This window comes from Hippopotamus amphibius, chromosome 12, assembly GCF_030028045.1.
Source record: "Hippopotamus amphibius kiboko isolate mHipAmp2 chromosome 12, mHipAmp2.hap2, whole genome shotgun sequence".
NCBI lineage: Eukaryota > Metazoa > Chordata > Mammalia > Artiodactyla > Hippopotamidae > Hippopotamus > Hippopotamus amphibius.
The window spans coordinates 31304510-31331313 of record NC_080197.1 but is presented as its reverse complement, the minus strand read 5'-3'; the positions used below and the strand labels follow the sequence as shown (position 1 = coordinate 31331313).

General features: G+C 51.8%; 3 protein-coding genes across 4 annotated transcripts; 1 reads left to right on the top strand and 2 right to left on the bottom strand.

Annotated features, from left to right (window-relative positions):
• Positions 1 to 300: 300 nt before the first annotated feature.
• Positions 301 to 1308, bottom strand: TMEM239 (transmembrane protein 239). The gene is made up of 3 exons (XM_057704079.1): positions 1288 to 1308; positions 910 to 1022; positions 301 to 826 (listed from the first exon to the last, which is right to left on the bottom strand). The coding sequence occupies exons 1-3, from the start codon at positions 1306 to 1308 to the stop codon at positions 301 to 303; spliced, it is 660 nt and encodes a 219-aa protein (XP_057560062.1).
• A 203-nt stretch (positions 1309 to 1511) lies between these two features.
• Positions 1512 to 2100, bottom strand: C12H20orf141 (chromosome 12 C20orf141 homolog). The gene is given in 2 exon segments (XM_057701136.1): positions 1512 to 1749; positions 1835 to 2100. Coding segments are annotated over 2 exon segments (504 nt in total).
• A 6696-nt stretch (positions 2101 to 8796) lies between these two features.
• CPXM1 (carboxypeptidase X, M14 family member 1) lies at positions 8797 to 15182 on the top strand. Of its 2 annotated transcripts, none has more exons than XM_057702238.1 (14): positions 8797 to 9127; positions 10441 to 10632; positions 10820 to 10929; positions 11037 to 11176; positions 11280 to 11370; positions 11995 to 12145; positions 12230 to 12318; positions 12611 to 12734; positions 12820 to 13016; positions 13104 to 13283; positions 13368 to 13443; positions 13839 to 13978; positions 14628 to 14730; positions 14828 to 15182. In XM_057702238.1, the coding sequence occupies exons 1-14, from the start codon at positions 8956 to 8958 to the stop codon at positions 15067 to 15069; spliced, it is 2007 nt and encodes a 668-aa protein (XP_057558221.1). In that variant the 5' UTR covers positions 8797 to 8955; the 3' UTR covers positions 15070 to 15182. The 2 variants fall into 2 exon arrangements, with proteins under 2 accessions (XP_057558221.1, XP_057558220.1); XM_057702237.1 differs by having other exon boundaries at positions 13368 to 13665.
• The last annotated feature ends 11622 nt before the right edge of the window (positions 15183 to 26804 follow it).

Here is a 26804-nt window from a genome sequence, read left to right as displayed (position 1 = left end):
CTTGGCCAAGCTCTGCCCCTGGCTAAGCCTTCTGCCCTAACCTCTCTTCTCAAAGTCCCCAGCCCCCCACACCAAGTGCCTGCACCATCAGCTTGAGGGAGGTGCCCAGAGGTCAGGGCAGTCTACCCTGCCAGTTCCAGCAGCATCATACGTGCACCGACTTGTCCCAGGTAGGGACTAAAGGTGTGGGGCCTGCTGAGGCAGGAAGGCCCTGGTCCCACTGCCCTCCCGCTCCCCTGGGCCTCAGACCCTAGGCCAGGGCTCAACAGACACAAGCAGTGGGATGGGGTTGCCCTTCTATTAGTCCAAGTCCTGAGCATGGCCTGGGTAAGACATGGAGGTGAGGAGGCCCACGAGGCTCAGCAGCGTGGAGAACAGCAGCAGGAAGGAGGCCGTGAAAAGCAGTGCGGGGAGGGCGCTGAGCACCAGCAGCAGGACAGCTGGCAGCAGATGGCGCCACACCGCAGCTGCCACAGGCCACAGGGCGCTCAGCAGGTGGGAGCCGGTGGTGAAGAGCGCGTGGCACAGCACCAGTGCCAGCAGCAGGTAGAGGATCCCCTCCAGACCCCACAGCACACGCTGCAGCGGCTGCCGCCAGCCTGACGTGGTCCACCACTGGGTCCAGCTCAGGGGCACGTGGCACATGCACCAGCGCATGCAGCCCTCCCACGTGACCCAGGCCGACCAGGGCGCTGCACGCTGTGGACCCTCGCCGGCCCCAATGGCATCTGTCTCCACTCGCAGCTGCTGCATCACGGCGGGTGCACCTAGGGAGAAGGCCAGGCCAGCTGCAGGAGCAGCCCTGGAGATGCCTGAGACCTCAGGGTGGGTGAGGGTGCAGGGGTTAGGAGGGTACCAGCATGGGTGGGGTGGGGCTGTGAGCTGGGGCCCGAGGCTTACCTCTGGGCAGAGCCACCTAAGTCATGTTGCTTCCTGCAGCGCTCAGGATGGCCTGGCAGCCAGAGTTGATCCCCCACTCTCACTCCCCCCACCCTCCCCAGAGGAGCCCATTGTGACCCAGGCTGGGGTGGGGTCCAGCCAAGAGAGGAACCACTGCAGGGTGTGAGATTTACCTGAGCCTCTCTCATTGATCCTCCAGGCTGGCAGGGGAGCCTGGTGAGCCCACAGGTGTAGTTTCTCATGTTTTCTCATGGAAAGCCCTCTCTGGATCCCTCCCATCCCTGCTGGCCAATATTCAGTCCCACTCTGCTCTCTTGCAATTCTTTCTCTCTGGACCCTCATTCTCTAGAACCACAGAGGAAGCCAGAATAGCCACCCCCAACCTACAGGTTCTGAGAGGGCTCCCATACCCTTGGGCTCCTTGTCCCTTATCTCTCTTTTTACCGATGCCCTCGGTCTCAGACCTAAATATCCACTGTTCACATTGTGGGGCCAGAGATCCCCCAAGATGCAGGCAAGGGGATAAAGGAGCATCCTCCCACCTTCCCAGCCCAGGGTGGAGGAAAGGATACCTGAGGAAACAGCATGGCCAGTGTATTTCTGGAGGGCACTCAGGCCCAAGGATGGAGGCAGAAAGGCAGGGCAAGCACAGCCAAGGGCACACCATGGGCTCCCAGGAGTAGCCCCAGGCCCGGGAGCAGCAGCAGCAGAGCCTCCTGGATGCTGAGTCATCCTGTGACTGCCACCGTGGGCAGGAGGGGAGCCTCCTGCTGCCCTGGACCCTCACCGGCCCCCTGACTCTGGCGCCTTGGGAAATGTGTGTGCTGTGGCCATGTGGGACCCGCAGGCCTCTGGAGAGAAAGGGTGGCAGCTGGGCTTTGGGAGGTTGACCCCTTGCTCACCTGCGCACCCTGCCAGGCTGCTGTCCTCTTACCGGTGGAGCAGGTCGAAGGCCAGGAAGCTGACCAGTAGCAGCAGCAGCAGCGAGGCTGGGCCAGGTGTGGAAAAGACTGCCCGAATTGTCAGCGCCAGTGCCCCCAGCCCTAGGACACTGTCCAGGACCTGGGCCCGGCTAGGGCCCCAGGGGGACACACATGGACCCTCTGGGCTACCCGATCCCTCCCCAGCACCCACGCCCCTGGGAGGGACTGGGGTAGGATAAGTAAAGGCTCTGGGCCTGGGTAAGCAGAGCCCGGTCATGGAGGGAGGTGGAGGTTATAGGAAGGACTAGGGCTGGGAGGGAGTGGGGGGAGGGGGGCGCATGGGAGGGAGTGCGGCCCTGGCAGACACTCAAGCGTGAGCTCGGGCAGTGGGGAGTTGGGCTCTTTAGGAATCTCCGCCTCCCCACACACCCACCCACCAAACCCTCCTCACCTCCTCCCACTTCTATCAGCCATTCTTGTGGGTTGGGCAGCTGGAGCATTGTGACCTATGGCCAGGTGGGGCCCTGGGGTAAGGAGAGGGCTAATGCTGGCTCTGGCCTCATAAGTAGTGGTGGCTTAGGTGGGGTTTAGCCAGGAGGTCTGACTTTTGAGAGCTAAGACTCATCCTCTTGTCTTTGCTAATTCTCCACCCGAGGGCCCTCTCGTGGGGATTTGAGTTGCCAGGAAGGCATTACAACACCATCACCACCTTGGCAGCTTTCTTTGTCTCGCCGTTCCCAGGGTTGAGTGTCCGGGGAAAGTCACTCAATCTTTCTGTCCCCGGCTCTCTCCCCGGAAAGTAGGATGACACCTGTGATCTCTTGGGTGGGATTTTTCAGAACTGCAGTCCTGGAATGCAGAGATAGACTCTGCCAGGAAGCAACCTGAGCCTTTCCAGGGAGGGACTCCCACATGACCAACTAAAAGGGGGTGGGGCAGGAGGGGGCTGTTCAGGTGTTTGAAGCACAGTGGTTTCTGGGAGGTGTTTTGGGTACTGGCAAAGAGCATGTGACTGTAAGAGGACTACAATATAGTAAACCCAAAATTGGAGGTTAAGGTTACCCTCCAAGAACGAAATTAAGGAACATGAACATGTATGAAAGGATTAGTCACCTGGAAAAGAAACCTATCTTCACTGATAATCTGTAAATGGTTACAGAATTTCCAGCACATTTCAGTTTAGTGACTTGAGAGGCAAGAGTGGGAATGGGTCCTAATTGAGAGAACTTAATCCTTGTTTACATACCATAGTTTGAAGGAAAACTGATGGAGGTAGGGGTAGAGGGACAGTGGCCATAGAGCTCCTAGGAGAGAAGACAGAGCAAGAGTCCGTCTGCTTATCTGCCTCCGTCAGGCTCTGTTCAAAGATTCCAGCCTGGTGATGTTGACATCTTTGGTGGTGATGGGCTCAACAGCCATCGAGCCAATGCCACCAGCCCGTGAGGCCATTCATTGATTGCCTTTTTCTGAGTCTTCCCAGGGCAATAAAGCAATACCTGTTAGTGCAATAACGGCTATTTTGTACGCCAAGGCTGAACAGAAATACAGAGACAGAGATTTTGCAGGTGGCTTTATTTTCCTGCCCAGCAGAAAGGAAGACACAGACAGCAGGCTCGTGCCTTAACAACTGTGCCCCTCCTCCTCGGGAGTCAGGGAAGATTTTATTCATGGGGCTCGCAATCTGAGGTAAATGATAAGGATCAAAATGGTGAAGGTCTCGCATTCTTCTCCTTTGCATTATTTCAAAACAGTCATAGCTGCTGTCAGGCCAATTGGGGTATGGCAGTCTGTTAATTGGGTCTGTTTGCCTCTGGTTTATCTGCTGGAGACCTTTCTGAAATGCAAAAAAACTACAGGGGTGATTTGTTACAAGGGGTGTATAGAATGCCAGTGCTGGGATAAGGTTAGGGAGTGAGAGGGAGGATGTAACTCACACAGAGTTAAGGGTGATAGGTGCTGAATGTAATTTACATAGTATCAGAGTATCAGCCAGTGAGGTTAGCTTTGTGAAGTGAAAATCTAGTTACTACAGATCAGTGACAGTTAAAGTAAAGCAAAGAGTGATTAACTGTTTCAGGCCAGGTTATGTTTCTCCTCTAGTCTGTTCACTGTTCTCTTTGTTCTCCTTGTTCTCAAGCGGAAAAAAAAAGAATTCTCACTCCTATTTGCATTGCAACATGCCCAGGCAATTCTGAGGGAAAATGATTTACACACTAGTAACATATATCTGTCTAAATCATTATCAAGTGTGAGGGTAGAATAAAGACATTTTAAGCCAAACGAGGTTTCAAAAACTTGACCTTGCATACACTCTTTCTTAGGAAGCTACTGGAGCATGTGCTTCAGAAAAATAAGGAACTAAACTAAGAAAGAACTGAGGCTAAACACAGGAGAGCGATGATGAGAAAGACCTGGGATGTCCGCCATGTTTCCAGGTAAGGAAAGCAAACAATCCAGCCTAGAACCAAAAGATAGATGCTCCAGGAGGGATGTCTCCAGAAGAAAATGAAACTGATTATCTGCTGTTTTTAGACATATGCAAAATGTTTGGTTCTGTTGGAAGTTTTGGGATTGAATTAGCAACTAGTGCCTTGAAAACCAAGCAAATGATAAAACAAAGTAATTGCTAACTCCAGGGAACACAAAAGGTTGAACAATAATCTTTACATGGTTGTAATATAAGCGCTGAATATTGACTCCAGTGATTTAGTTCTTTTGGGAGGATGGCAGGAGGGAAAGTGTATGTATGTTTTGGTGTATGTTGGGGGGAGGGGTGCTAGGAAAGCTAAATCTTTAATTCCATAGCAGGAAATCCACAGATAACATCTAAACATAAAAATCCAGGAAATAGCAATAGAAGCATAAGGATAAATACTAGGAGAAATAACAAACAGAAAAGTGGTTGACTTGGGAGTGGAGAAGCATAGAGAAGAATCTCCTGTTATAGACCTAAATGTGATTTACCTTTAAAATTATATTCTGTAGTATTTTGATTAAAATAATTTAGTTTAAAAAAAGCAAATCAATAAAGGGTCCTATGGTGGAGATCAGGAATATACCCTCCCAGGATGAATGAAATACCAATTTCCTAATGTTATGTGGATGTACTCTTGTGGCTTGAGATAAAATTTCCAGTAACAGCAGCAAACACCATCAAACTCAGAAAGCTGTGAATCTCATGCATTTTAGATGGAGTTGCTCTAAACCTCCATCTAGTGTTTCTCAGCCCACATGAATCTCCTGGAGTTGAATCCTCTGGGGATCTTTTAAAAATGCAGATTCTGGTATAGTAGGTCTCAGCAGGGATTCTACAATTCTAACAAGCTCCCAGGGGATGCTGATGCTGTTGGTCCCCAGCTACATCATGAGGACCAAGACTCTAGAAGACATTGATGTATGAAAGAGAGATAGCTGGGGGAGGTAGTGGTGAGGGCAGGTGGGCATGTGAGGAGATGCATCCAGGTGCCATGGGAGTCCCTACCAATACTCATCTGCATCATAGGGATAGCACTTAGTGGGGAGTGAGTACCAGGGACAGGAGATTAGGAGTCATAGAGAGGCAGCAGATTTGGCTACTTCTCAATTTGTGCAGCCAGACACATAGTTGCCTCCTCCCTTCTCTTGATAATGTTTTAGTGCATTTATGTATGTGGGAGTAAGAGGACTGTGTTAAGCTGTTTCCCTACCTTTAATTCATCTGGTTAACTTAGGGGCCCCCAGGAACCATATATTACTTCACTTCATCACAGCAACCCAAAGAGGAAGATATTATTGTTCCCATTTTACAGATGAGAAAACTGAGGCTCAGAGAGGTAAAAGTACTGTTCAAGGATGCCCAAACAAAATGAACAGCAGAAGTGGGATGTGACATTAAGCCTGCGTGGCGCCAAAGTCATCTATCATCTCTGCCTCCAGCCACCCAACCACACTTGGGAAGCAGCCAGGAGAGTCCCAGCCCATCCCTTAAGAAGCCAAAATCCCTTTGGGGCAGGTATCTCCATCCAGTCCAGCTCAGTCCTGCTCAGTTGTGCTTTGCAATGTATCCTTGCTCCCGTGAGGCCAAGAGAAAGCCTCCACCTGGCTCCCAGGGCTAGAGATCTGACTGTGCAAGTACCTGCACCCTGGGAGCCACCACCTCCAGACCCTGCTTCCGGGCTTCGCGCCTTCGCAGCACCAGGCAACCAAATGACCAGGGCCAGAGGCGGCAGCTGGGCAGGGAGAACAGAAGGGATGAGCAAGTTAGAAGGGGCATAAAAAGGTGCTGAGGGGCTCAGGGGGCATAGAGAGGCACAAAGGGCCCCTAGAGGTTTCAACAGGGCAGAGAGGTAAGGAGTACAGAGTGGTAAGAAGAGGGATGAGGGGTGCAGGGGACAGAGGAGGTACCAGCATTCCGTAGATCCGACCCCTAAGGGATTGGTGGGAGATGGCCAGCATTCCCCATCCCACCAGTCCCTTTGGGGGCAGGTCTCCCCGTTCATTGCCTGCCAACTCCTCTTCTGTAAAACCTGGCACTGTTGACAAGGTTAGCTCCCCTCCAGCCCTGCTGGGTCCCCTCTAACTTTTATTATACACATACTTTTTGAGCACTGACTAGAGGCCAAGCACCGTTCTAAGCCATGAAGTACAGCTGTGAACATTTGGGTATAAAATAAAAGGCTCTTGTGGGGTTGTTTACCTTCTGCTGGGCGGGAGGGACCCAGGCAGTGAACACACAACACATAACACAAGATAAATTCAGAGCCTTGAAGTCAATAACAGAACAGAGTGAGAGGATATAGTACATGTGGAGGCTGGAGTTTACTTTTGTCAGAATGGTCAGGGAAGTAAGTGACATTGAAAGGCCATCTGGGGGCTTCTCTGGTGGCACAGTGGTTAAGAATCCGCCTGCCAATGCAAGAGACATGGGTTTGTGCCCTGTCCAGGAAGATCCCACATGTCACGAAGCAACTAAGCCAGTGAACCACAGCTACTGAGCCTGCACTCTAGAGCCTATGAGCCACAACTACTAAAGCCTCCACACTGCAATGAAGAGTAGCCCCCACTCTCCACAACTACAGAAAGCCCGGGAGCAGCCACGAAGACCCAATGCAGCCAATGAATGAAAAATAAAATAAATTCAATAAATAACTAAATCTTAAAAGAAAAAGAAAGGCCATCTGAGTGTTGGGTGAAGGATGCAACCTTGGTGAACCAGTGCAAAGGCCCTGAGGATGGATGGGGCTGGTGCATTGGAGGAACAGCTAGAATGCCTGTGTGGCTGGAGAGAGATGAGCCCTGGGGAGAACACAGGGAGATGAGGTGGGAAAGGTGTGGGTGGGGAAGAACCTTTTCAGGAACCACCTGGAAGGTGAGTCCACTAGGACGATTTGGCTGTGGTGTGGGGAAAGGCTTGGAGGGAGTGGGAGCCTCAGGAGGCTGACCTGTCCTAGCCAGATTCTGCCTCGACCCTCTCTCATCCCTCTGTGAAACTTGGATGAGGGTGGGGCCAGAGGCAGGGAAGTGGCCAGATTGGGTTTTGGCGGGAGGTGGAGAAGTCCTCAGGACCTGTACAGACCCGCTTCTAGCTCCACGGGAACCCTTCCTGGCCTCCCACCTCCGTCAAGCCTGGGGCCGCAGTACCATCTTTCTGCCGCTGACTCGGCTCGGCGCTTAAGGACCCTCCGCTTCCGCACGCCTTCCTTTTTCTAAATCCTCCCCTGGTGCCTGGGACCCGGTAGTGGCTTCCAGGCGGGGCGCTCTAAGGCGGGAGCAGGACCCACTGGGGCCCTGTCCCAGTTACTTCCTTTCGGGGATTCTCTACCCAGAGCGCATGGGGTGGACCAAATGCCTTGAGGAGCTCCGTGACTCGCGTCTATGAGAGCATTCTTACTGCGGGTGGGTTTCAGTTCCTGGAGCGCATATTTCTTTCGAGACATCCGGAGAGATTGGTGCTGACACGCTGATTTGTTCATATGGGTAGTGACCTTGCATAAAACATTTACTCAGGACCCCCTCGCACTCCAAAGGATTCCCGGCCATCTCTGGGAATCGCTTCTTTCTTGGGGATGGCAGTGTCTCCCTGGCGGGATTCTTGCAAGGCAAAGCACCGGCCAGAGGCGCACAGTGAACGAATGCCTTCCTTCTGGGGAGGGGACCCTGGCGTGGGGGAGCCAAAGGGGACCTCAGAGGGGGAGGGGGATGGTCCTGGGCTCTGGAATCCCGGGATCGGGTCCCGAAGACAGAGACCCAGGGCTGCCGGCTCCCAGAGGAGAGTGAGGCAGGGGAGGGCAGGACGCGCATCAAGCCTCTCCCTCCACCCCCGGCCCCAGCCCGCTGGGTATCGGCTCGGGCTACTCTCGTCGGGTTATGTAACCCCGGAACGTGGCAGCCGGGTGAGCAAAGGAAGAGGGGAGGCTAAGGAAAGGAAGAGAGAGGAGAGGCGGGGCGCTGGGGTGGGGGGTGGGAAGCGCCGCTTCTGGCTGGGCCCCTTGGATGTCCTTCAGAAGGATTCCTGGAGAGCCAGCCCCTCCCCCGCCCCGTACCCCAGCCGGCGCCTCAGTTTCCCCTCACCCTTCTTTCCGTCCCACCCGCCCTGGCAGGGGGCTCTGGCTCTGGATAGATTTCCCTCTCGGGTTGCAGTTTCCTCCCCAAAGTTCTCGGCTTCGCTACGGAGGCGAAGTCGATTAGCTGCTCTGAGCCTCAGTTTACCAGTGTGTAAGATGAAGTTTGTCACGGGTAGAGCGCCTGGCACGGGCATGGTACACAGTAGGTGCCCACTGTGGGACGCGCGCACAGGATTGCGTGGATTCCAGGGTGCCTGGTCTTTGCCGACGGTAAAGGGCAGCGCCCGAGCGGGGCTGGTGGGCTCGGGTGGGGGCATGCGGGCGGTCGGTGGGTTGCGGAGACCCTGGGCGGCCGGCCTGGGCCCTCCCCTCGGCCCTCCTCTCCCGTCCCCTCCCCTCTCTTCCCTCCCCTCCCCTCCCCACCCCTCGGCTCCGGGGTCCGAGGCCTCCGAGCGGGCTGTGGGCGGGCCGAAGGCCGCAGGGGGCGTGCGGCGACGGCAGGAAGGGGCGGGGGGCTCCCGAGCCCCAGCAGGAAGAGGCGAACCCACCGGACACCGCGGGCCCCTCGCGTCCCCGCGTTGGAGCCCGCCATGTGGGGTCTCCTGCTCGCCTTGGCCACCTTCGCGCCTGCAGTCGGTGTGGGTCTGGGGGCGCCCGGCGCCTCTGTGCAGGGCCTGGCGTCGCCCGCGACCACCGAGGGCCCGGTCTCGACCCCGGCCCCGCGTAGCAGCCCGGCACAGCCGTCCGCGGGGAAGGAGAACGGTGAGCTCCCCGCCTACGGCCCGCTTCTCCCGGGAGTCGGTTGTCCCACTCCGCCGACCCCTCCCCAGCACGGGCACTCCAGCCCCCCCCCCCCCGCCCCCAAGCCACACACGCCACACTCCCTGCCCAACGCCTATGTGGGGACCCTTCCCCACCCACACACTCCCTGCCCGGTACAATGGCTGCTGACTCAGCAGCGCCAGTTCCCGGCCAGACTAAGTCAGCAGTCCTGGGACAGGAGCCAGTGGGATGCTGCCTCTTCCAGCCCCAAACTGTCCCTTTTCACAGATGAGGAAACTGAGGCCAGAGCCAGGAGGAGGGGAGAATGGTTCAGAAAGGCACCAAGGAGGGTGCAGAGCAAGGCTGTGAGAAAGAGCTTGAAGGCAAGGGGCTGGAAGGAAAGAACAGAGGAAGGGAGGAAGAGCTGTCTGCCAGGTGGCCTGGAGGAAAGGCACTGCCTGGGGAGGGGAGGGGGAAGGCTGCCTGACTTCCCACCTTTTCAGATGTGGGAGTAGAGAGGAGGAAAGCAAGGGGATTGGCAGCCTAGGAGGGCTTCTTAAGAGAGGCAAGTGGACCTGGTCCTGAAGGGTATCTCTGAATTAGGAAGAGCCGAAGAGGAGGGCAGCCCAGAAGGAAAGTGGGTGCAAAGGCACAGGGCACCTGACACGAAAATGTACAGCATGATCTGGGGGCATCTGTGGAGCTCGGGTGTGTGGGGAACTAGTGGCACCTGCCCTGTGCGGTGAATGCTTTGTACTGAACGGCAGGCAGGGCAGGGGTCCAGCTCTGGAAAGCCTGAGTACCCGGGCAGACATGGATTTGAGGACAGGACGTCTCAGCCCAGAGGGCAGACGTAATTAATGAGGTGGCACAGAGGCTTTGGGGCATGAGGCCAAGTCTGGAGCCAAGGAAGGCTCCTTGAAGTGCATCTGGGCTGAGATGCGAAGAAGAATGGGAATTAGACAATAAAATCAAATGTGGTGGATGATATGACAGGGGACAGCCAGGCAAAGAAGGAGTTAAAGAACCAAATTCAACTCCCTGGAGCGAGCACATAGTTCCTAGTGGCAGTGCAGCTCTCTATTGGTGAGGGCCAAGCCTGTGGTCACGTCAGAGGGGAAAAGGAATCAAGGGAGTGGCTGGAAAGGTAGGTTGGGGTCACACTGCCAGCCTTTAAATCCATGCTAAAGTCCTTGGATACGTGTGGTGGGGCCTGCTGTGGACTTGCAGGCTTTCTTGGGCTGGCAGACTTCTCCATCTGGGGTTTCGTGCCATCCTTTCCTTCCCTGGTGCTCTGTCTCCTTGGTCCCCAGGGACCTCAGACCAGCATATCCCTATTCGAGTTATCAAGAAAAAAAAGATCATCATGAAGAAGCGAAAGAAGCTAACTCGCCCAAGACCCCTGGTGACTGCTAGGCCTTTGGTGACCACCAGCTCAGTGACCACCAGCCCAGTGACCACCAGCCCTGCAGGGACCCTTAACCTCCCCGAGAAGCAAGAACCAGGTACCACCGCTCCAGGGACCCTGCCCAGACTTGCAGTTTCTGGGGCACCAACTCACATAGCTCTTGGTCTCCCGGGTACAGACATGCCCCCAGCCTGTCCAACACACGGGCACGCCTAGGCTCAGCTTCCCACCTGCCCTGACCACTCTTTCTCTGATCCTGTCTTACTGCTCTGTCCCTGTCCCAGACTGTCCCCCTTTGGGCCTGGAGTCCCTGCGAGTTTCAGATAACCAGCTCGACGCATCTAGCAGCCAGTCCTTTGGTCTTGGACCACACCGAGGACGGCTCAACATCCAGGTCAGCAAGGCAACCCCTAGGACCTACTTCCCTGCCCCTCCCACCTTCTGTTCAAGGCCTACCTCACAGGTGTCCCTGGTTCTGATTACTGTGTCCTGTGCCCACAGTCAGGCCTGGAGGATGGTGATCTTTTTGATGGCGCCTGGTGTGCCGAGCAGCAGGATGCCGAGCCATGGCTGCAGGTGGACGCTAGGCACCCCACCCGCTTCTCGGGCATTATCACACAGGGCAGGAACTCCATATGGAGGTGAGGCAGACAGTCCAGGCCAGGAAAGTCATGGGAAGGCTCAGGAGGGCTGGGGTAGGAGTTCTGGGGACCACCCATGATCTCTCTCCACCTTTCCTGCCAGGTACGACTGGGTCACATCATACAAGGTCCAGTTCAGCAATGACAGTCGGACCTGGTGGGGGAGTAAGAATCGCAGCAGTGGGATGGACGCGGTGAGAGGTCCCATGGTGGCTGGAGCCCTCTATGTGGGAGTTGGGCCCCTAGCCCACTGTAGGGTGCTGGGCTGGGCTGGGGCTCCTCTGAGGACAAGGAACAGGTGCCCACCTGGGCATCCCAGGAGAAAGAGGATTGCTGTCAGGATGGGTGGCACCCAACAGACAGCCTCGAGAGGCAGGCTACTTTGGACCATGCCCGTATCCTCCCCAAATACTTCCTCCAGGCCACAGCCTCCTGTTGGAACACCCCTTCTGGTGACGGGCCTCAGGTCCTTGCATCACTTCTCACCTCCTCGTAGTTCTGGTTTCCCCATCTCGTGGACCCCTTTTTCACCCCAGGCTACAGTGTGAGGTCCTGGCTAGCTTCAGGATTGTCTGCTTCTGAGTCACATGGCCATATTAGTCTAATGAGCTGTGACCAAACCAGAAAGCATGGCTGCCTAGGCTTGCCCGTTGGCAAAGGCTGTGGGCAGCGCTCTGTGTTTGACACAGTGGGCAAGTCTCCAGCCGCACCTACCCGGGTGGGTTTTTCAGTGAGCTCAGAGGCCTGAGCTCCTTCCCTGGGCCCTGGGCCAGGCTGCTGGGGTTTAAGCCGCCCTTACAAAGGACTTGATGCCCCAGGTATTTCCTGCCAATTCGGACCCAGAGACACCAGTGCTGAACCTCCTGCCTGAGCCGCAGGTGGCCCGTTTCATTCGTGTGCTGCCCCAGACCTGGCTCCAGGGAGGTGCATCTTGCCTCCGGGCAGAGATCCTGGCCTGCCCGGTCTCAGGTGGGCAGTAAGACAAGGGTTGGATGGGCAGGGTGCACCGTCCGCTGGGAACTCACCCTTTATTGTGAACTCATCCTCTACCAGATCCTAACAGTCTATTCCCTGAGGACCCCATGGTGGGGTCCTCCGACCCACTAGACTTCCGGCATCATGATTATAAAGCCATGAGGAAGGTAACCCCTGTGACCCAGGAGGGAGGATCTGCCCATCTCGGGTCCCCTGCCCACCAGGGCATAACTTGCTATGATTGGCCTCATGTCCTCCCCCATCTCACCCTCGTGTTGACCCCTAAACTGCCCCAGTTTCCCTTGTTATGGCGCCTCCCTTATTCTGACCCTGTACTGTGCTGTGATGTCCCATCTGTACGGGCCACCGCAAGCTTTTGAAGTCCTCCCGTGGCCATGTGGTCTGAGCCCTGGGTCTGATCCTCCCATGCCCCGCCCCATGCTACACTCCGCCCTCCAGCTGATGAAGCAGGTGAACGAGCAGTGCCCCAACATCACCCGCGTCTACAGCATCGGGAAGAGCCACCGGGGCCTGAAGCTGTACGTGATGGAAATGTCGGACCAGCCTGGGGAACATGAGCTGGGTACTGGCAGGTGGCGTGGGAGAGGTGGGCACAGCGGCGGGAGGGCAGGGGCGTGAGCCAGCTGCGAGCCCCGCTGTGCTCCCAGGAGAGCCTGAGGTGCGCTACGTGGCGGGCATGCACGGGAATGAGGCCCTGGGGCGGGAGTTGCTCCTGCTCCTCATGCAGTTCCTATGCCGGGAGTTCCTGAGAGGGGATCCGCGGGTGACCCGGCTGCTCACCGAGATGCGCATTCACCTGCTGCCCTCCATGAACCCCGACGGCTATGAGACCGCCTTCCGCCGGGTAGGCCACTTGGCCCGAGGGCCAACCTGCTTCTTCTGCCGTGGTGCCCGGAGCCTGCTTGGCTTGAACAAACTTCGTCCCTGGCAGGGCTCGGAGCTGGTGGGCTGGGCAGAGGGCCGCTGGAACCATCAGGGCATTGACCTTAACCATAATTTTGCTGACCTCAACACGCCACTGTGGGAAGCAGAGGATGATGGGCTGGTGCCTGACACTGTCCCCAACCATCACCTGCCACTGCCCACTTACTACACCCTGCCCAATGCCACTGTGAGTATCCTGGGGGCAGTGGTGGAGGGCCACCCTGGGGGCCTTTGTCTCTGCCTCCCGCCCCCCTGACCTGCCCTTGTCCAGGTGGCTCCTGAAACGCGGGCAGTGATCAAGTGGATGCAGCGGATCCCTTTTGTGCTAAGCGCCAACCTCCACGGGGGTGAGCTCGTGGTGTCCTACCCCTTTGACATGACTCGGACTCCGTGGGCTGCCCGCGAACTCACACCCACCCCGGATGAGGCTGTGTTTCGCTGGCTCAGCACTGTCTATGCCGGCACTAATCGGGCCATGCAGGACCCAGATCGCCGACCCTGCCACAGCCAGGACTTCTCCTTGTATGGCAACATCATCAACGGGGCCGACTGGCACACAGTTCCTGGGAGTATGTGCCCGAGGGTGGGGTTAGCTCCGTCCCCATAACTCTGCCCCAGTAAGACAGTCTCACACACAGTGCTGGTGTCCACTGTCACCAGGCATTGTCTCCCAGAGGAGGGCGCCAGGAGGGCGGGGATCCCATCCTGCCCCTTTAGGCTCCAGTGTCTGTGGTACCCCTAGGCATGAATGACTTCAGCTACCTACACACCAACTGCTTTGAGGTCACCGTGGAGCTGTCCTGCGACAAGTTCCCTCACGAGAACGAGCTGCCCCAGGAGTGGGAGAACAACAAAGATGCCCTTCTCACCTACCTGGAACAGGTCGGATCTGAATCCTTGCCCAGCCTGCCTGAGTCATTCCTGACAAGTCTGTTCTCCCTGTTGGATGCAGCTCCCAACAGAGGGGTCTCCTAAGGTCAGGCTGAGCATTCTGACTCACAGGTGCCATGAGTCGCACTCACTTGGCATCAGGTTGACTTGGAGGGATACAGGGCAGGAAGCGCAGTTTGCTAACAGGGTGGCGTCAGACATCGTTAGCGGATGGGAGTAACCTGACAGCAGTCCAGGCAGTGGTCCATGGAGCTGACCCAGAGCTGTTCTCAGAAAAGACTCTGAGTATGCAAGTGCAGGAAGTGCCCTGGCATAGACACGTCACTTTCCACAGGAACTCACGTCCCTTGGAACGACTCTGTAAGTATAGTTTCCACAGGTTCTCAAAGACAAGCCCAATAACAAGAATCACTGAACTTGGGAAATCCCAAAGATATGCCCTCCTGCCAGGCATTTCTAGTTCTCCCGGTAGAGATGCAACGTATCAATCAGGAGATGTTTTCACCAGAGTATTGTCGTCTAGAAACAGAGTAGACGCACCACCTTTATCGAATTTGCAGGGAACAGAGCCAGGAGAATGAACTGCAGGGCACATTTTTATGCAGAAGGAAAGGGGTGTTGATAACCTGTTCCCACACAGGTGCGCATAGGCATTGCCGGAATTGTGAGGGACAAGGACACGGAGCTTGGGATTGCTGATGCTGTCATCGCCGTGGATGGGATTAACCACGATGTAACAACGGGTGGGTGTGTGGGGGAGGGGAGGGGGGGGGTGGGAGGCTTTAGCCGGGCGGGAAGCTGAGGGCCACTGGACCCTGATCTTGCCCTCCCTTCTCTCAGCATGGGGTGGGGATTATTGGCGCCTGCTGACCCCAGGGGACTACGTGGTGCGTGCCAGTGCTGAGGGCTACCACGCAGCGACACGGAGCTGCCGGGTCACCTTTGAAGAGGGCCCTGTGCCCTGCAATTTCCACCTCACCAAGACTCCCAAACAGAGACTTCGAGAGCTGCTGGCAGCTGGGGCCAAGGTGCCCCCGGACCTTCGGAGGCGGCTGGAGCGGCTGAGGGGACAGAAGCATTAACACCTGCGGCCGAAGAGCCCCAGGACCTTGGGTGGGCTGGACCTGTCCTGAACTGAAGGAGGGGGCACTGGCAGTGGGGAGGGAGGGACACAGTGGGGAAGGTGCTCGGGCTCATTAAAGCTGCTTGGCACCTCAGCCGATCTTCCTGTGGTCCCTACGTCCCAGGTCCTCCACTTGGGCCAGGCCTCAGCTTCCCCTCTTCCCTGTCCTATTCTCTACACACTTGCATACTCTCCTCCGTTGGCTTCTGGAAAAATAGTGTGGAAAGAGGATCCCACCTGGGTTCTGCCTGAACGAGGGCTTGGCAGAGCAACTCATCAGCCCATCCGCTTCTGTGGCAGGCGCCACTTGGTGCCGTTCATCGTTCTGTAAGCACCTGCTTGGGGCCAAGCATGCAAGGAGTTCGAGGATAAACAGTGCCCGTCCATCTCCTGGGGCTCCCAGTCATGCGAGGGGACAGGCGTGCCAAGGTGGAGGCTGGCTGTGTGGGAGGGGAGGCTGGGGAGTGGTACACATGGGAGTGAAGTACAGCTCTGCAAGTCAGGATGCAGTAGAGGCGACGGTTCTGGGAGTTGAGGCGGGAGGCGGGTATGGTGGTGGTGGGTGCGGGGTCGGGGGGGAGGACATGGACAGGGACAGCTCCAAAGGAGAAAACCAGAGATAGACCAGCTGAGAGCATTTGGATTTGCTTCAGCAGACATTTTGGAGAGTGTCGGTAAATAATGCCAGGACTCAATTAGTTTTTTTCAGACTGAAGGGGAAGTTATGTGTCAGTAGCCTGCCAGGAAAACAACGCACTCTAGGTAATTCCAGAAGAGGGGAATTTAACGCCGGACAATGGATGTAAAGGTGTTGGAAGAAGCAGATGAGAGAAAGGGAGAAGGAAGTTTTACTTAGAAATTTGGAGGCTGATAACACCCTTGGTCTGGTGTTTAGAAGCCTGTGTTTGCTGGTGTTGGTGCTGGAGCCCACAGTCACCTGTGGTCACCAGTAGCCAGCTGTGACCACGTGCGGTCGCCTGTTGTGGCTGGAGCCAGAAGTAGAAAGATTTCCGTCCTTCCACTTTCTAATCTCCAACCTATGAAGTCCACGGGCAAAATCTGACTGTAATGTAGTTTGCAAAGAAGCCCACAAAATGTAGTTTCCAGGCTCCTAACCCCCCTGCAATTCAGAGGAGAGCTTGCAAGGGCAGGAATGGGGCAAATACTAACAGGCGAAAGGTGGCACAAAGGCATCCATGTAGCCTGTTATGTAAGCTTTGCCTCGTGCTGGGCTGTTGTATTGTCTCTGTCTCTACCTCTCTCTCTCTCTCTCTTTTTTTTTAATACTTATTTACTTATTTATTGGCTGCATTGGGCCTTTGCTGCACGCAGGCTTTCTCTAGTTGCGGCGAGTGGGGGCTGCTCTTCATTGCAGTGCGTGAGCTTTTCATTGTGGTGGCTTCTCTTGTTGCCGAGCACAGGCTCTAGGCGTGCAGGCTTCAGTAGTTGTGGCTCATGAGTTCAGTAGTTGTGGCTCCCGGGCTCTAGAGCACAGGCTCAGTGGTTGTGGCACATGGGCTTTGTTGCTCCGTGGCATTTGGGATTTTCCTGGACCAGGGATTGAACCCGTGTCCCCTGCATTGGCAGGAGGATTCTTAACCACTGTGCCACCAGGGAAGTCCCCTCTCTCTTATTTTCAATCTTAGATCACCACAAGGGATTTAGTGTCACATCTCCCATCTCCCCGCTCCTTTTCTCCCCACCTCCAGTGCTTCTTGTACAGCATAACTTTAAAAAAAATTGTTTTTGTTCATTGAAGTTTAATATACATCATGAAAAGTACACATAAGTGCACAGCTTATTGGCACAGTAAATTAAAAGACATGACAACTGTATATTACAACAAACTCACTTCAAGTATAAAGATATACATACCTTGAAAGTAAAAGGATAGAAAAAGATGTATCATGTAAACATTAATCAAAGGAAAGCAGGAGTGGATATCTTAATATCAGATAAAGTTGACTTCAGGGCAAAGAAAATTACCAGAGACAGAAAGGGACGTTATATAATGACATAACTGAACACACCCAGGCTTATCTGCTGGAAGTTTCCAGCGAATCTTTCACTTCTCTCTTGGGTACCCTAGGAACAGCTAGTTCAGCATAACTGAAATGGCATGTGAACTCAAGCTCTGGATTTCCCCACTTCTAGCAAGACATGTCCCTGGCCAGAAAACTCCCTCTGTTACATAGTTGTCAAGGGATTCTGAGGTTCCTACTACTTTCCTCATATATATGCAGAGTAGCATGGGAATTGAGCCCCTCTCCTGCTCTTTTAACAGCGAGATCAGCCCGTCCTGGCCTCAAAAGCCATCTTTTGGATAATGGGACTTTGAGGCATTATATACATGACCCCAGAAGTTCCCTCCGATAAACCCTTATTTGTGTCTATACCATGTGTCATTAGAGGTGTTTGTCTTTGCATTACACTTGACATATATGACAAGATGAAGAACACTCCAGCACAATCTAGTAAAACTGAAGGTACATGTGCCCCTATTCCTGGGTATACAATGTATGTTATAGGGAAACCTGTGCACGTGTACAAAAAGATACATGAGTGCTTGTAGCACCTTTATTTGTAATAGACTCAAATTGGAATCAACCCAAAAATCCATCAAGAGTGGACTGGAGAATAAAGTATGGTATGTTTATGCAATGGAATTGTATACAAGAATGAAAACAAACAACCATTGTACACAACATGGATGATTCTCACAAAAACAATTTTGAGTGAAAGAAGCAAAGGACAAAAGGAAAGTTAAATTGTATTGTTTATGGATGGATAAAATAATAAAAGCAAGGATATGATTATGATAAAAGTTAGGATAGTGATTGATTCTGGGAGGATCAATGGAGCAACAATCGAGGAGAACATGGGGGAGCCGGGGGGGGGGGGTTCTGAAGTGCTAATAACATTCTTTTACTTTAAAAAAAATAATTTTTTTTACTATGGCTGCATTGGGTCTTCATTGTGGTGCACGGGCTTCTCATTCTGGTGGCTTCTTTTGTTGCCGAGCACGGACTCTAGGTGCAAGGGTTTCAGTAGTTGTGGTTCGTGGGCTCCGCAACATGTGAGCTCTTCCTGGAGCAGAGATCGAACCCGTGTCCTCTGCATTGGCAGGCAGATTCTTAACCACTGTGCCACTGGGGAAGTCCTGAATCCTACATCTTTGTTTTTCTTTTTCAAAATTGCTTTGGCTATTCTAGTTTCTTTACCTTTATATATACATTTTATTTTTTTATTATTTTCTAAAAAATATTTATTTTTTAATTTAGGCTGCACCAGGTCTTAGTTGGGGCATGTGGGATCTTTGTTGCTGCGTGCGGGATCTTTATGGTCTGGCATGTGAACTCTGAGTTGTGGCATGCTGGATCTAGTCCCCCGACCAGGGATGGAACCTGGGCCCCCTGCATTGGGAGCTCAGAGTCTTACCCACTGGACCACTGGGGATGTCCCTATATACATTTTATTTTATTTTATTTTTTTATATAAATAGTTTCTTTTCTTTTTTTAATTAATTAATTAATTTTATTGGCTGTGTTGGGTCTTTTTTGCTGTGCGCAGGCTTTCTTTTTAGTTGCGGTGAGTGGGGGCTACTCTTTGTTGTGGTGTGCGGGCTCCTCATTGCCATGGCATCTCTTGTTGTGGAGCACGGGCTCTAGGCACGTGGGCTTCAGTAGTTGCAGCACATGGGCTCAATAGTTGTGGCTCACGGGCTCTAAAGCACAGGCTCAGTAGTTATGGTGCATGGGCTTAGTTGCTCCGCGGCATGTGGGATCCTCCCGGAGCAGGGATCAAACCCATGTCCCTTGCATTGGCAGGCAGACTCTTAACCACTGCGCCACCCAGGAAGCCCTATATACATTTTAGATTTAGCTTGTCTGTATCTACAAAGAGTCCCGCTGGAACTTTGATTGGAATTACATTAAATTTACTTAAATGTGGACTTCCTAGGTGGCGCAGTGGTTAAAAATCCACCTGCCAATGCAGGGGACACGGATTCAGGCTCTGCTCTGGGAAGATTCCACATGCCATAGAGCAACTAAGCTTGTGCGCCACAACTATTGAGCCTATGCTCTAGAGCCCGTGAGCCACAACTATTGAGCCCGTGTGCTGCAACTACTGAAGCCCATGCACCTAGAGCCTGTGCTCCACCACAAGAGACGCCATGGCAATAAGGAGCCCGCACGCCACAACGAAGAGTAGCCCCCACTCACCGCAACTAAAAAGAAAGCCCACGCACAGCAAAAAAGACCCAACACAGCCAATAAATAACTAAAATAAATAAATTAATTAAAAAAATTTACTTATAATTTGGGGAGAGACTATACATCTTAAATATACTATGTCTTCAAATCTATAAACATGGTATGTTTTTCCTTTTATTAATTCTTCTTTGATTGCTTTCATTAGCATTTTGTGGTTTCTAGCATACAGATCCTGTATATATTTTGTTAGATTTATATCTAAGTATTTCATTTTTTTGGAGCTATTGTAAATGGTACAGTATGGACTGAATTCTGCCCCCCTCATATTCATATGTTGAAGTCCTCCCCCACACACACCTCAAAATGTTACTGTATTTGGAGACAGAGACTTTTAAAAGGTGATTAAGGTTAAATGAGGTCAGATTGGTGGGCCCTAATCCAATATGACTCGTGCCCTTATAAAAAGAGGGAGCAAAAAAGAGGGGGACATCTATGCCCAGAGAAAAGGCCACGTGGGGACACAGTGAAAAGACGTCCATCAATAAAAGAAGAAGAGATGGGGCAGGAGAAACCAAATCTTCAAACACCTTGATCTTGGACTTCGAAGTTAGAACTGTGAGAAAATAAATTTCTCTTCTTTTAGCTACCCAATCAGTGACAATCCTAGCAAACTAATACAGTTACTATTTTCAAAAATGTCACATTCCAGTTGTTCATTGCCAGTATATTGAAGTATGATTGAATATTGTATATTGATCTCAAGTCTTGTGACCTTGCTAAACTTGTTTATTAGATCTAGGAGTTCAAAAAAGATAGATTCCCTAGAATTTTCTGCATAGATGATCATATCATCTATCAATAGGGATGATTTTATTAATTTGTTTACAATATTAAGCATTTTATTTCTTTTTAAATTTCTTTTTTTTGCCTTATTGCACTTGCTATAACTTCTAGTAATATATCAAATAGGAATTAAGTAGCAATAGCTGAAAACTCCCCAAGTTTGGTGAAAGACATAAATCTGTAGATCAAAGAAGCACAAGAGTGGTAAGAGTGGATTTCTTTGCCTTGTTCCTGATTTTAAGAGGGAAACATTCAGTTTGATGTTAGCTGTTAGGTTTTTATAGATGCCCTTCATCATGCTGAGAAGGTTCCCTTCTAATCCTAGTGTGCTGAGAATTTTGATTAGGAATGAACGTTAGATTTTGTCAAATACTTTTTTCTGTGTCTATTGAGATGATCATTTCTTTTTTCTTTTTTAGTTCATTAGTATGGTGAATTACATATTAGAATCACATCCCAGTTAGAAAGGAGGATCAGAAACAGTTCTAGTTCACAGAGAATGGTCAAAAATACTCACTTGGAGTTTCACACTGGGGTTATGTTAACTTTCCCAGTCTCTGTCATAATATAGTTTGAAGATACCTGGACCATCTGTACATCATGCAGAATACTACAATGGTCCTTTACATAGCTGATATCATACTGGTTAGGCAGGATGAACATGACTCAGCTAGCACACTAGAGGCCTTGGTAAGACACACACACTCCAGCTGGTGGGAAATAAACCCTATGAAGATTCAGGCAACTGAAACTTCAGTAAGGTTCTATGGGATCCATTAATCAAGGGCATGCCACAATATCTCCTCTGAGGTAAAAGACTAATTGCTGCATCTTGCATCCTCCACCACAAAGAAGGAAGCACAGTGACTGGTGGTCTCTTTGGATTCTGGAGACAACACATTCTTCACCTAGGAATACTGCTCCAGGCCAGGTATCAGGTGACACAAAAGGCTCTCAGCTTTGGGAAGGATCAGGTGCTTCTGTATATTTGCCTTTTTTTTTTTTAATAATATGTTTTTGAAAGATTTTTCTTTTTGATGGGGACCATTTTTAAAGTCTTTATTGAATTTGTTACACTGCTGCTTCTGTTTTATGTTTTGGGTTCTTGGCTGTGAGGCATGTGGGATCTTAGCTCCCTGATCAGGTACTGAACCCACACCCCCTGCATTGGAAGGTGAAGTCTTAACCACTGGACCACCAAGGAAGTCCCTGTATATTTGTCTTAATTATTACTGTTAAGAAATAAATAATATAAAATAATACTTTTTTTTTTTTAACTTGAGGAAGGGACGTCTTTTTCTAATTTCAACAAAGACACCATATGTACTAGAATGTGCTTGAGGTGAAACCTGTTTCATATTCATGGAGAGGAAGACAAAGGTAGGTCCAGCCTGTGAGATAAGACACAAGCTAAATGCCCTGCAGTCTGTTAAAACCTGGAAATTGTGGAGGAAATAAAGGCCAAGTTTCAAATTTTAATATTTATTTATTTGATTTTTGGCTGTGTTGGGTCTTAGTTGCGGCCCGCAGGATCCTCCTTGTAGCACGTGGGGTTCTCTCCAGTTGTGGTGCACAGGCTCCAGGGTGCGTTGGCTCTGTAGTTGTGGTCTGCAGGCTCAGTAGTTGTGGTGTGTGAGCTTAGTTGCCCTGCAGCATGTGGGATCTTGGTCCCCTGGGATGGAACCTGTCCCCTGCATTGAAAGGCAGATTCTTAACCACTGGACCACCAGAGAAGTCCCTCCACTGAGCTTGTTATTTCAGTTATTGTATTTTTCAGTTATAATATTTCCATTTGGTTCTTTACGTGTTTTATTTCTTCACTGATATTTTCTATTTCTTTGCTGAGGCTATTTTTTATTTGTTTTAAACATATTTGTAATCGTTTGTTGAAGCATTCTTTTTTTGAATGTTATTATTTATTTATTGGCTGAGCTGGGTCTTTGTTGCTGTGTGCGGGCTTTCTCTAGTTGCGGTGAGCAGGGGATATTCTTTGTTGTGGTGCATCAGCTTCTCAGTGCAGTGGCTTCTCTTGCTGTGGCTCATGGGTTCTAGGTGCACGGGCTTCAGTAGCTGCAGCCCATGGGCTCAGTGGCTCTAGAGTGCAGAGTCAGTAGTTATGGCACACGGGGCCGAGTTGCTCCACTGCATGTGGGATCTTCCCCGACCAGAGATTGAACACGTGTCCCCTGCATTCACAGGCGGATTCTTAATCACTGTGCCACCAGGGAAGTCCCTGGTAAAGCATTCTTATCATGACTGCTTTATCTTTGTCAGATAATTCTTACATCTCTGTCATCTAGATGTTGCATCTACCAGTAGTCTTTTTCTCATGTATTTTGCGATCTTCCTGGTTCTTGGTATGAGAAATCGCTTTTGACTGAAATGTAGACAGTTTTGCATTGTTATGAGACTAGATCTTATATAAATTTTATATTTTAACTGGCTTTTTCTGATACCACTCTACCAGGGCAAGGTGGGGTGCTGCCAGGTAGAGGTAGAAAGTCTAAGTTTCTCACTTGACCTCTGTTGACACCTAAGGGGTGGTATTGCTTTTCACTGATGGGCAGAGGTGGGAGGTCTGGCTCCAAGTGTGATCTCCACTGATACCACTGGTTGGGGGTGGGCTTGTTACCTCTGGGCCATGGTCAAAGTCCTGACTCCTTACTGGGTATCCTGGGACACCATCCCAGCAGGAAGAATGAGAAGTCCCTTGTTACTGCTGAGTGGGGTGGAAATGCAGGCTTTTCACATGGTTTTCACTGACGTGGTGAAACACGTGCTTAGGGGCCCAGGGGAGGCCTCATTACTAGCCAGCGGGGATGAAGAGCTCGGCCCTTTACTTGCTTTTTTCTGGCATCACACAGGCAAGGTGCTGGGGTACCTCATTGCAGCCTGGGCAGGGTGGAATTTTAAGCTCCCCACTGGGCTTTTGCTGGCGTGAGTGTAGATGGGGCCACAGTTTCTTCTGGTGGATTTGGCTGGAGTATAAACTATTTTTGTTTAAAAGGTACTGTCTTACCAGGTTGCACCTTTCTTGATCTCTTGACTAGAGACAGAGCAGGGTTTTTTTGGGTCTTTGGTTGTTCTTTGCACCCACTGGCATTTCTGAGTTGCCAGCTTCCTCAGTTCCAAATCTGGGGTATGTGGGGTAAAAAGAAAACCCACCAAACTCACTGCCGAGTCTTTCCTCAGATACTGAGGTCCCCAGATAATCTGCCTCCTTTTCTCCACCTTTCAGAGTTTTTCTGCATTTGTTTTAAATTATACTCAGCAGAAGGAATAGGGAAAAGTACATCTACTCCATCTTCTCAAGTGGGAGTCTCTGCTCTTTGGTTTGTTTCATTGGTTTGTTTGGTTTTTCGTGTGTGCATAAAGTGCTTTCCACACATCTTTTATTGTTCCCTAGTGCCCCCTCTCGTCAGCTTTCCTGGTGAGTGTCCCCTTTCCAGGCTCACGCTGCCGGAGCCCACTGCTGTCTTTCCCTCTGGACACTGCACTGCGTCCTCTTGGACTTCCCATCTCCTCTCTTTTCTCATTCCTGTGGTCTTCCCCCTAGCCAGTCAGTAATGTCCACGTTGCCCAAAGGAGAATTAAGATTGCTGTCCCACATGTAGATGGCCAACAAACACATGAAAAGATGCTCAACATCACTAATTATTGGAGAAATGCAAATCAAAACTACAACACGGTATCACACCTGTCAGAATGACCATCACAAAAAAATCTACCGACAGTGCTGGAGAGGATGCGGAGATAAGGGAGAAAAAGAGAAAAGGGAGAAAAGGAAACCCTCTTACACTGTTGGTGGGAATGTAAATTGGTATAGCCACTATGCAGAACACTAAGGAGGTTCCTCAAAAAACTAAAAATAGAACTACCATATAACCCAGCAATGCCACTGCTGGGCATATGCCCTGAGAAAAACATAATTCAAAAATATACATGCACCCCAATGTTCATAGGAGCACTTTTTACAACAGCCAGGACATGGAGGCAACCTAAATGTCCATCAACAGAGGAATGGATAAAGAAGATGTGGTGCTATATACAATGGAATATTAGCCATAAAAAGGAACAAAATAGTGCCATTTGCAGAGACGTGGATAGACCTAGAGATTATCATACAGAGTGAAGTAAGCCAGAAAGAGAAAAACAAATATTGTATAATATCGCTTATATGTGGAATCTAGAAAAATGGTACAGATGAACTTATTTTCAAAGCAGAAATAGAGACACAGATGTAGAGAACAAACTTACAGATAGCAAGGCGGGAAAGTGGGGGGGATGAATTGGGAGACTGGGATTGACATATATACTATGTACACGTATACTACTACGTATAAAATAGGTAACTACTGAGAACCTACTGTATAGCACAGGGAACTCTACTCAGTGCTCTGTGGTGATGTAAATGGGAAGGAAATCTAAAAAAGAGGGGATATGTGTATACATATAACTGATTCACTTTGCTGTACAGCAGAAACCAACACAACATTGTAAAGCAACTATACTCCAATTAAAAATAAATAAATAAATAAATAAAAGATTGCTGTTCCAGCAGTACGGAGCAGGCTCAGCAGTCTTTGCTTGTTTTAGGAATTGGCTCTTGAGTGTGAAACAGGAAGGCTTGAGGGAAACAGGAGTTGATGCCAAGATGAAAACTTGGAAAGAGACTAGAGGGACAGCAAGACTGCCACCCCCCTTCCTGGGGGACCAGCTGGGGGTCCCCTGACTTGGGAGGTAGAGGAGAAGGAAAACGAGGTCCTACTTGGGAGGGGGAGAAGGACAGGCACAAGAGGGTGGGTCAGCTTCCGGAGACATCTGTGGCAGAGAATGGCGAGCCCTGGGTCAGCAGAGCCAGTGCAGACCCCACCTGCCCCCCGCCCAATGAGTGACCATTACTGAGTCAGCTGTTCCACTGGCTATGTGTCCACCTCTGGTACAGAGCTCTGCAGAGCCTCATCTGATCTCCCTGGGTGGATCCCTGCCCTTTGTTTGTTGATGGCCCAAGACACTCCCTACAAGATCTGCTTGAAACAGAAGGGGTAGCCTTGCCACTCAAGTAGGTGTGATGCTGTGAAGAGGGGGCCTAGGCCTTGTTCTTGGAGGTACTAGGTAAATGGGCAGAGGGGAGAAACTTTGTGTCCCACCAGAGCCTCCCTACCCACCAGTGCACCCATCCCCTACCCGTGGGAGTGCAGGCTGCCACCCTTCCGTCAAGTACTGCTCTTGGCCCAGTGGGAGCTGCTTGATGCAGGGGTTCCATGCTGCACCCCACTCCGGCAGCCTGCAGCCAGTGACTGACTGGCTGGGGGTATTACTGCCGTCTCCTTGCCAACCGTCGTGCCCTTCGTGCTCCAGGGCTCGTTGTGGCATCTTGTCAGGCTCTGCTGTGACACCACGTTCTTACTTAGCTTCCCCCCTCCCACGTCCTGCCTTCCCCAGCCCTTTTCTTCCAGAGAGCACTTCCATGTGCACCCCAACCCCCATTTCAAGCTCTGCTTCCAGGGAACCCACCTAAGGGAATGGGCTTACAGCAAGTGCTGCTTAAGAGGTGGGTCTAATGTCAATGTCGCCCCTCCTCCTCTGTGTTGAAAGAGGAGGCCTTGCTGCTGCTCTTTCTCCTGCTCTGGCAGCCCCCGCTCCCCACGTACACACACAGGCACACACGCCTCCCCGCAGCCCCTCCTCTCCCACCTTCTGCTACTGAGCTGCTCCCCTGAGGAAGTGGGCTTGGAGGAATTTTGTCAACCTTGAGGCTTGATTATGAGTTTTTGGTTTTCAGGTGAGACCAAGAGAGGGGATGCCCCCACCTCACTCAAAAAGGGGCAGAGCAATGCCTAGCAGCCTCTTTTTGTTTTTATATAAATTAATTTTTATTGGAGTCTAGTTGCTTTACAACTGGCAGCCTCCTGCTACCTGCTCCTGGCCTGGTGTGACCTGAGCCTGGGGACCCTGTAGGGCTCCACGCTGCGGAACTGCGGGGGCACCACTGACAGGCCTGCCAAGTTCAGGCCTGTTGAGCAGCCACTCGACCACATTCCACGCGGCAGCCGCAGTTTGTCTTGGCGAGGTGGCCCTCTGGGCCTGCCTCCAAGAAGGGCCTGGGGAGCAGCCCAGACAAACCCGCTTTCACCACAGAAGCCAAAGCTGGCTGGGCCTGAGCTGGTGCCAGCCCCAGTGGCTAGACCCTCCTCCACCCACCTGAAGGTGGACCCAGGCTCTGGGTGAGGGGTTGGGTGTGTGGAGGGGGCTAGGCTCCCAGCTGGGCGGAACCCCGAGCGAGGCAGCAGGGGCAGGGACCAAGGCCAGAGGGCTTTCCTGCCCAAGCCCCCACCCTGCCACCCACGCAGGCCTTCAGGAACTGGACCCTGGGATGGCTGCCCATTGTAGTGCGGCCTTTGGCCATGGTGCCGGATGGACAGCCCCTTACACCCTGGCCATGGGGAGGCACCCATGCCTTCCCTGGGAACCCTGGAAGCCCACCTCGAAGGGGCAACTGCATGGCCAAGGGTGTCTCAGGGGCCGTGTTCTCTCCCAGGCTGGCAGGGAAGGAGGAAGGAAAGGCTTTGGAGAACCAAGATGCCAGGATGCTGGGCCCCAAGGAACAACAGACCTGCTGCTTGATGGTGTTTTT

Bases quoted from the DNA above. Each gene is read 5' to 3' on its own strand.
- TMEM239 (XM_057704079.1), bottom strand. From the start codon at position 1,308: ATGGGAGCCCTCTCAGAACCT. The intron at 1,023-1,287 runs GTAGGTTGGGGG...ACCCCACCCCAG, and splicing joins TGGGAGCCCTCTCAGAACCT to CCTGGGTCACAATGGGCTCC. The intron at 827-909 runs TGCCCAGAGGTA...CACCCTCACCCA, and splicing joins CAACATGACTTAGGTGGCTC to CCCTGAGGTCTCAGGCATCT.
- CPXM1 (XM_057702237.1), top strand. From the start codon at position 8,956: ATGTGGGGTCTCCTGCTCGCCTTGGCCACCTTCGCGCCTGCAGTCGGT. The intron at 9,128-10,440 runs GTGAGCTCCCCG...CTTGGTCCCCAG, and splicing joins GTCCGCGGGGAAGGAGAACG to GGACCTCAGACCAGCATATC. The intron at 11,371-11,994 runs GTGAGAGGTCCC...TTGATGCCCCAG, and splicing joins GCAGCAGTGGGATGGACGCG to GTATTTCCTGCCAATTCGGA.